This window comes from Mustelus asterias, unplaced genomic scaffold (genome assembly GCF_964213995.1).
Source record: "Mustelus asterias unplaced genomic scaffold, sMusAst1.hap1.1 HAP1_SCAFFOLD_3965, whole genome shotgun sequence".
NCBI classification, from domain to species: Eukaryota; Metazoa; Chordata; class Chondrichthyes; order Carcharhiniformes; family Triakidae; genus Mustelus; species Mustelus asterias.
The window spans coordinates 1-9,244 of record NW_027593910.1 but is presented as its reverse complement, the minus strand read 5'-3'; the positions used below and the strand labels follow the sequence as shown (position 1 = coordinate 9,244).

Here is a 9,244-nt window from a genome sequence, read left to right as displayed (position 1 = left end):
TCGATTCCCGGCTCGGGTCACTGTCTGTGTGGAGTTTGCACATTCTCCTCGTGTCTGCGTGGGTTTCCTCCGGGTGCTCCGGTTTCCTCCCACAGTCCAAAGATGTGCGGGTTAGGTTGATTGGACATGCTAAAAATTGCCCTTAGTGTCCTGAGATGTGTAGGTTGGAGGGATTAGTGGGTAAATGTGGAGAGATATGGGGGTAGGGCCTGGGTGGGATTGTGGTCGGTGCAGACTCGATGGGCCGAATGGCCTCTTTCTGTACTGTAGGGTTTCTATGATTTCTATGAATGTCCACTGCATGAGAAGTCTTTGGCAGGTAGGATCAAGGAAAACCCTAAAGCTTTCTATAGGTATGTCAGGAGTAAAAGAATGACTAGGGTAAGATTAGGGCCAGTCAAGGACAGGGGTGGGAAGTTGTGCGTGGAGTCTGAAGAGATAGGAGAGGCACTAAATGAATATTTTTCGTCGGTATTCACACTGGAGAGGGACAGTGTTGTCGAGGGGAGTACTGAGGTGCAGGCTGTTGGACTGGATGGGATTGAGGTTCATAAGGAGGAGGTGTGAGCAATTCTGGAAAGGGTAAAAATAGATAAGTCCCCTGGGCCGGATGGGATTTATCCTAGGATTCTCTGGGAGGCTAGAGAGGAGATTGCAGAGCCTTTGGCTTTGATCTTTGTGTCGTCATTGTCTACAGGAACAGTGCCAGAATACTGGAGGATAGCAAATGTTATCCCCTTGTTCAAGAAGGGGAGTAGGGACAACCCTGGTAATTATAGACCGGTGAGCCTTACTTCTGTTGTGGGCAAAGTTTTGGAAAGGATTATAAGAGATAGGATTTATAATCACCGAGAAAGGAATAATTTGATTAGGGATAGTCAGCACGGTTTTGTGAAGGGTAGGGCGTGCCTCACAAACCTTATTGAGTTCTTTGAGAAGGTGACCAAAGAGGTGGGTGAGGGTAAAGCGGTTGATGTGGTCTATATGGATTTCAGCAAAGCGTTTGATAAGGTTCCCCATGGTAGGCTGGGTTAGTAAATTTGCGGATGACACTAAAGTCGGTGGAGTTGTAGACAGTGCAGAGGGAAGTGGCAGGTTACAGAGGGACATAGATAAGCTGCAGAGCTGGGCTGAGAGGTGGCAAATGGAGTTTAATGCGGAAAAGTGTGAGGTGATTCACTTTGGAAGAAGTAACAGGAATACAGAGTACTGGGCTAATGGTAAGATGTTTGGTAGTGTGGATGAACAGAGGAATCTGGGTGTCCATGTGCACAGATCCCTGAAAGTTGGCACCCAGGTTGATAGGGTTGTTAAGAAGGCGTACGGTGTGTTAGCTTTTATTGGTAGAGGGATTGAGTTTCGGAGCCAGGAGGTCATGCTGCAACTGTACAAAACTCTGGTGCGGCCGCTCTTGGAGTATTGCGTACAGTTCTGGTCGCCGCATTATAGGAAAGATGTGGAAGTGTTGGAAAGGGTGCAGAGGAGATTTACCAGGATTTACCAGGATGTCGGTGGGTACGTAACCTCAGACTTTTATATCTTTTCCCCGACGGAAGAAGGTGGAAGAGAGGATGTCCGGGGTGTGTGGGGGGGGTCCTTGATTATGCCGGCTGCTTTTCCCCGAGGCAGCGGGAAGTGTAGACAGAGCCAATGGATGGGAGGCTGGTTTGCGTGATGGGATTGGGCTACATTCACGTCCCTTTGTAGTTCCTTACGGCCTTGGGCAGAGCAGGAGCCAGACCAAGCTGTGATACAACCAGAAAGAATGCTTTCTATGGTGTATCTGTACATGTTGGTGAGAGTCGTAGCTGACATGCCAAATTTCCTTCGTCTTCTGAGAAAGTAGAGGAGTTGGTGGGGCTTTCTTAACTACAGTGTGAACGTGCTCCTAACTCCTGTGTAATACTCAGTGGCGGGGGGTGGGGTACCGGGGCAGAGGCTGAGTCCACGCTCGCAGTTTGAACTCTCTGGGTCCCTCTGCAGTTTAACCCCGCAGACACTGCCCAGACCTTCTGACAGCCGCAGCACCCCCCACACCCCCCCACACCATCTCCCCTCCCCTTCACCCCGGCTCAAATGAAGGCAGTCGCTGCAGACAGGAATCAGAGCAGCTGAACTTTTATTCCAAACAATCAACGCTGACATTTGTGACTCGGGATTTAGAAAAAAAAAACCCCACAAAATATCCAGGCACCTGTCCCACCTGCACCCGCCCCCCTCCGGCTGACAGTTCCCTCGCCCCCTCCGTGTTTCCCCCCTCCCTCCAGCCGAAATCTATCCCCCCCCCGCCATTCCCTCCACCAACTCGGAGCGCCGGGAAAGGGGACGCAAGTGAAGTCAGGCGTCCGCCTTTGGGCAACGGGGCTCCTTCCCCCGCCCCGCTCTCCTCCCCCCCACCGTCTCCCACCCCGGGGTGTGGGAGGGCAGAGGGGACGTGGGGTATCCTCCGATTTCGCCTCACAGCTTAATGGGGACCGGCTCCGACCTCCATTGCAGACCCACTGGTGAGGCTCTCCCTCCCTCCCGCTCTGCTTGCCGGGGCTGCTGTTCCTCCCGTCAAGTCCGGACGCAAAGCTGCAGCCCAAGCGCACATAAACGCTGTGCCGCCCCCGCCCAGCACCCCCCCGCACCCCGCAGCACCCCGCAGCACCCCCCCTGCACCCCGCAGCACCCCCCCGCACCCCGCAGCACCCCGCAGCACCCCCCCTGCACCCCGCAGCACCCCGCAGCACCCCCCCGCACCCCGCAGCACCCCCCTGCACCCCCCCCAACCCGCAGCACCCCCCCGCACCACGCGGGCACTGCTTCAAACAACTGTCGAGCTCTCACGCCCCCGCGGCGCCCCCCCTTCCCGCCGCCCATGTTCCCCCACCAGCCCCCCCCGGTGTGTGGGAGGGGAGACGGCAGAGAGGGAGGGGAGGGAGGGGTGTATCCTCCGATTCGAGGTCTCACGCTCCCACGGCACCGCCCCCATGTTCCCCCACCAGCGCCACCCACCCTCCCCCGGTGTGTGGGAGGGGAGACGGCAGAGAGGGAGGGGAGGGGGGGGTGTATCCTCCGATTCGAGGTCTCACGCTCCCACGGCACGCCCCCATGTTCCCCCACCAGCGCCACCCACCCTCCCCCGGTGTGTGGGAGGGGAGACGGCAGAGAGGGAGGGGAGGGGGGGGTGTATCCTCCGATTCGAGGTCTCACGCTCCCACGGCACGCCCCCATGTTCCCCCACCAGCGCCACCCACCCTCCCCCGGTGTGTGGGAGGGGAGATGGCAGAGGGGGAGGGGAGGGGGGTGTATCCTCCGATTCGAGGTCTCACGCTCCCACGGCGCCCCGCCCCCACACCCCGTGTTCGCCCCCAGCCCCCCCCGGTGTGTGGGAGGGGAGACGGCAGAGGGGGAGGGGAGGGGGGTGTATCCTCCGATTCGAGGTCTCACGCTCCCGCGGCGCCCCCCCCACACACCCCGTGTTCACCCCCCAGGGTGTGGGGAGGGCAGAGGGAAGGGGGGGTATCCTCCGGTTCTGCCTCACAGCTCGATGGGGACTGGCTCCGACCTCCGTTTGCAGATCCAATGGTAAGGCGAGTTGCACACGGCGTTGGCCCAGGCACCTCTGCGGAGCAGCACGCAGTTCTTGAAGGCCTCCAGCTGGTAGTCGAAGTAACTGTCAGGATTGCCTGGGCCCCAGAACCTAGGGGTGGAGAGGGACGGAGGAAGGGAGAGCAAAGGGGGTTAGATACAGAGTAAAGCTCCCTCTGCACTGTCCCCCATTAAACACTCCCAGGACAGGTACAGCACGGGGTTAAATACAGAGTAAAGCTCCCTCTACACTGCCCCCATCAAACACTCCCAGGACAGGTACAGCACGGGGTTAGATACAGAGTAAAGCTCCCTCTACACTGTCCCCCATCAAACACTCCCAGGACAGGTACAGCACGGGGTTAGATACAGAGTAAAGCTCCCTCTACACTGTCCCCATCAAACACTCCCAGGACATGTACAGCACGGGGTTAGATACAGAGTAAAGAGTTACAATGTCCTCCCTCAAGAAGAGGTTCAGACTTGATGGGCCGAATGGCCTAATTCTGCTCCAAGATCTGATGGTCTGATGGTGCTCTATCTGGAGTCCTTTTCTTTCCTCGGCCATCCATTTTTGGGTTTCTACTTTACTGTCCTTGATCAATTGGGCCATAGTGGACAGTGAAGAAAGTTATCTCCGATTGCAACGGGATCTTGATCAATTGGGCCAGTGGGCTGACGAATGGCAGATTGAGTTTAATTTAGACAAATGTGAGGTGATGCATTTTGGTAGATTGAACCAGGGCAGGACTTACTCAGTTAATGGTTGGGCGTTGGGGAGAGTTACAGAACAAAGAGGTCTCGGGGTACAGGTTCATAGCACCTTGAAAGTGGAGTCACAGGTGGACAGAGTGGTGAAGAAGGCATTCGGCAGGCTTGGTTTCATCAGTCAGAACATTGAATACAGGAGTTGGGACGTCTTGTTGAAGTTGTACAAGACATTGGTAAGGCCACACTTGGAATACTGTGTACAGTTCTGGTCACCCTATTATAGAAAGGATATTATTAAACTAGAAAGAGTGCAGAAAAGATTTACTGGGATGCTACCGGGACTTGATGGATTGAGTTATAAGGAGAGGCTGGATAGACTGGGACTTTTTTCTCTGGAGCGTAGGAGGCTGAGGGGTGATCTTATAGAGGTCTATAAAATAATGAGGGGCCCAGATCAGCTAGATAGTCAATATATTTCCCCAAAGGTAGGGGAGTCTAAAACTAGAGGGCAGAGGTTTAAGGTGAGAGAGGAGAGATACAAAAGTGTCCAGAGGGGCAATTTTTCCACACAAAGGGTGGTGAGTGTCTGGAACGAGCTGCCAGAGGTAGTAGTAGAGGCGGGTATAATTTTGTCTTTTAAAAAGCATTTAGACAGTTACATGGGTAAGATGGGTATAGAGGGATTATGGACCAAACGCGGGCAATTGGGACTATCTTTGTGATTAAAAACTGGGCAGCATGGACGAGTTGGGCCGAAAGGCCTGTTTCCATGCTGGAAACCTCGATGACCCCTCACTATCTCTGATTCCCTCTCAAATGTCTTCCCGGTCAGGCTCCCACCGACACGAGGCTCACCTTCCCAGCCAGTGTCCCCCTGCTCCCCACACTGCGGCGTACTCACATCAGGTCCTCGTGTACAAATGTCCCATCCACCCACATCCAGGCCGATTCCAGCGGACTGTCCTTGATTCCAATCCAAAACGTACGGCTCAGGTTGAACTCAGCCACGAACTCCTGAAAAGGCAAGTAACTGGTGAGAGTCCTGCGGACAACACGTAAGGCAACGACCATCTCCAACAAGAGAGGATCGAACCATCTCCCCCCCTTGACAGTCAATGGCGTTCCCAGCGCTGAATCCCCTCCCCCACTATCAACATCCCGGGGGTTCCCATTGAGCAGAAACTGAGCTGGGACCCAGTCATATCAATACTGTGGCTCCCAGAGCAGGACAGAGGCTGGGAATCCTGCAGAGAGTAACTCCCCCCCTGACTCCCACCTCCCCAAAGCCTGTCCCACCATCGACAAGGACACAAGTCCGGAGTGTGATGGGATTCTCTCCACTCGCCTGGATGGATACGGCTCCCGGCAACACTCGAGAAAGCTCGACACCCTCCAGGACAAAGCAGCCCCCCTCTCCCCCCGCTCGATCGACACGCTAACCACAAACAGACAGGACAGGTACAGCATGGGTTTAGATACGGAGTAAAGCTCCTTCTACACTGTCCCCATCAAACACTCCCAGGACAGGTACAGCACGGGGTTAGATACAGAGTAAAGCTCCCTCTACACTGTCCCCATCAAACACTCCCAGGAAAGGTACAGCACGGGGTTAGATACAGAGTAAAGCTCCCTCGACACTGTCCCCATTAAACACTCCCAGGACAGGTACAGCACGGGGTCAGATACAGAGTAAAGCTCCCTCGACACTGTCCCCATTAAACACTCCCAGGACAGGTACAGCACGGGGTCAGATACAGAGTAAAGCTCCCTCTACACTGTCCCCCATCAAACACTCCCAGGACAGGTACAGCACGGGGTTAGATCCAGAGTAAAGCTCCCTCTACACTGTCCCCAACAAACACTCCCAGGACAGGTACAGCACGGGGTTAGATACAGAGTAAAGCTCCCTCTACACTGTCCCCAACAAACACTCCCAGGACAGGTACAGCACCGGGTTAGATACAGAGTAAAGCTCCCTCTACACTGTCCCCATCAAACACTCCCAGGACAGGTACAGCACGGGGTTAGATACAGAGTAAAGCTCTCTCTACACTGTCCCCCCATCAAACACTCCCAGGACAGGTACAGCACGGGGGTTAGATACAGAGTAAAGCTCCCTCTACACTGTCCCCCCATCAAACACTCCCAGGACAGGTACAGCACGGGGGTGAGATACAGAGTAAAGCTCCCTCTACACTGTCCCCCATCAAACACTCCCAGGACAGGTATAGCACGGGGTTAGATACAGAGGAAAGCTCCCTCTACACTGTCCCCATGAAACACTCCCAGGACAGGTACAGCATGGGGTTAGATACAGAGTAAAGCTCCCTCGACACTGTCCCCCCATCAAACACTCCCAGGACAGGTACAGCACGGGGTTAGATACAGAGTAAAGCTCCCTCTACACTGTCCCCCATCAAACACTCCCAGGACAGGTACAGCACGGGGTTCGATACAGAGTAAAGCTCCCTCCACACTGTCCCCCCATCAAACACTCCCAGGACAGGTACAGCACGGGGTTAGATACAGAGTAAAGCTCCCTCGACACTGTCCCCATTAAACACTCCCAGGACAGGGACAGCACGGGGTCAGATACAGAGTAAAGCTCCCTCTACACTGTCCCCCATCAAACACTCCCAGGACAGGTACAGCACGGGGTTAGATCCAGAGTAAAGCTCCCTCTACACTGTCCCCAACAAACACTCCCAGGACAGGTACAGCACGGGGTTAGATACAGAGTAAAGCTCCCTCTACACTGTCCCCATCAAACACTCCCAGGAAAGGTACAGCACGGGGTTAGATACAGAGTAAAGCTCCCTCGACACTGTCCCCATTAAACACTCCCAGGACAGGTACAGCACGGGGTCAGATACAGAGTAAAGCTCCCTCTACACTGTCCCCCATCAAACACTCCCAGGACAGGTACAGCACGGGGTTAGATACAGAGTAAAGCTCCCTCTCCACTGTCCCCAACAAACACTCCCAGGACAGGTACAGCACCGGGTTAGATACAGAGTAAAGCTCCCTCTACACTGTCCCCATCAAACACTCCCAGGACAGGTACAGCACGGGGTTAGATACAGAGTAAAGCTCTCTCTACACTGTCCCCCCATCAAACACTCCCAGGACAGGTACAGCACGGGGGTTAGATACAGAGTAAAGCTCCCTCTACACTGTCCCCCCATCAAACACTCCCAGGACAGGTACAGCACGGGGGTGAGATACAGAGTAAAGCTCCCTCTACACTGTCCCCCATCAAACACTCCCAGGACAGGTATAGCACGGGGTTAGATACAGAGGAAAGCTCCCTCTACACTGTCCCCATGAAACACTCCCAGGACAGGTACAGCATGGGGTTAGATACAGAGTAAAGCTCCCTCGACACTGTCCCCCCATCAAACACTCCCAGGACAGGTACAGCACGGGGTTAGATACAGAGTAAAGCTCCCTCTACACTGTCCCCATCAAACACTCCCAGGACAGGTACAGCACGGGGTTAGATACAGAGTAAAGCTCCCTCTACACTGTCCCCATCAAACACTCCCAGGACAGGTACAGCACGGGGTTAGATACAGAGTAAAGCTCCCTCTACACTGTCCCCATCAAACACTCCCAGGACAGGTACAGCACGGGGTTAGATACAGAGTAAAGCTCCCTCGACACTGTCCCCCATCAAACACTCCCAGGACAGATACAGCACAGGGTTAGATACAGAGTAAAGCTCCCTCTACACTGTCCCCCATCAAACACTCCCAGGACAGGTACAGCACGGGGTTCGATACAGAGTAAAGCTCCCTCCACACTGTCCCCCCATCAAACACTCCCAGGACAGGTACAGCACGGGGTTAGATACAGAGTAAAGCTCCCTCGACACTGTCCCCATTAAACACTCCCAGGACAGGGACAGCACGGGGTCAGATACAGAGTAAAGCTCCCTCTACACTGTCCCCCATCAAACACTCCCAGGACAGGTACAGCACGGGGTTAGATCCAGAGTAAAGCTCCCTCTACACTGTCCCCAACAAACACTCCCAGGACAGGTACAGCACGGGGTTAGATACAGAGTAAAGCTCCCTCTACACTGTCCCCAACAAACACTCCCAGGACAGGTACAGCACCGGGTTAGATACAGAGTAAAGCTCCCTCTACACTGTCCCCCCATCAAACACTCCCAGGACAGGTACAGCACGGGGGTTAGATACAGAGGAAAGCTCCCTCCACACTGTCCCCATGAAACACTCCCAGGACAGGTATAGCACGGGGTTAGATACAGAGGAAAGCTCCCTCTACACTGTCCCCATGAAACACTCCCAGGACAGGTACAGCATGGCGTTAGATACAGAGTAAAGCTCCCTCGACACTGTCCCCCCATCAAACACTCCCAGGACAGGTACAGCACGGGGTTAGATACAGGGTAAAGCTCCCTCTCCACTGTCTCCATCAAACACTCCCAGGACAGGGACAGCACGGGGTTAGATACAGAGTAAAGCTCCCTCTACACTGTCCACATCAAACACTCCCAGGACAGGTACAGCACGGGGTTAGATACAGAGTAAAGCTCCCTCTACACTGTCCCCATCAAACACTCCCAGGACAGGTACAGCACGGGGTTAGATACAGAGTAAAGCTCCCTCTGCACTGTCCCCCATCAAACACTCCCAGGACAGTTTCAGCACAGGGTGAGTGTTTTCCGACCTGTTCCTCCTTGTTGCGAATCACCAAGAGCTCGGAGCCCTGTGAGATACAATTCTGCCGACTCTCCTCCCAGCTCAGGGCGCTCAGCGAGAAGTAGTAACAGTTGCCTTGGAATGGGGACCAGTACTTGTGGCACAGATCACTTGTACAGTCTGGGGACGACAGGGAGAGAAGGTAAAGTATAAAGCAAGAAATAATCAGGTGAAGGTTACACATTACTATTGCTAAATACAGGAGTAAATATCAGAACTAAAGACCCTTAATC

General features: G+C 54.3%; 1 protein-coding gene across 1 annotated transcript; it reads right to left on the bottom strand.

Annotated features, from left to right (window-relative positions):
• Positions 1 to 2,960: 2,960 nt before the first annotated feature.
• LOC144490885 (C-type lectin domain family 10 member A-like) lies at positions 2,961 to 9,131 on the bottom strand (the record flags this gene model as incomplete). The annotated part of the gene is made up of 3 exons (XM_078208570.1): positions 2,961 to 3,685; positions 5,186 to 5,298; positions 8,980 to 9,131. Coding segments are annotated over 3 exons (428 nt in total), but the record flags the coding sequence as incomplete, so codon positions are not given.
• Between the last annotated feature and the right edge of the window lie 113 nt (positions 9,132 to 9,244).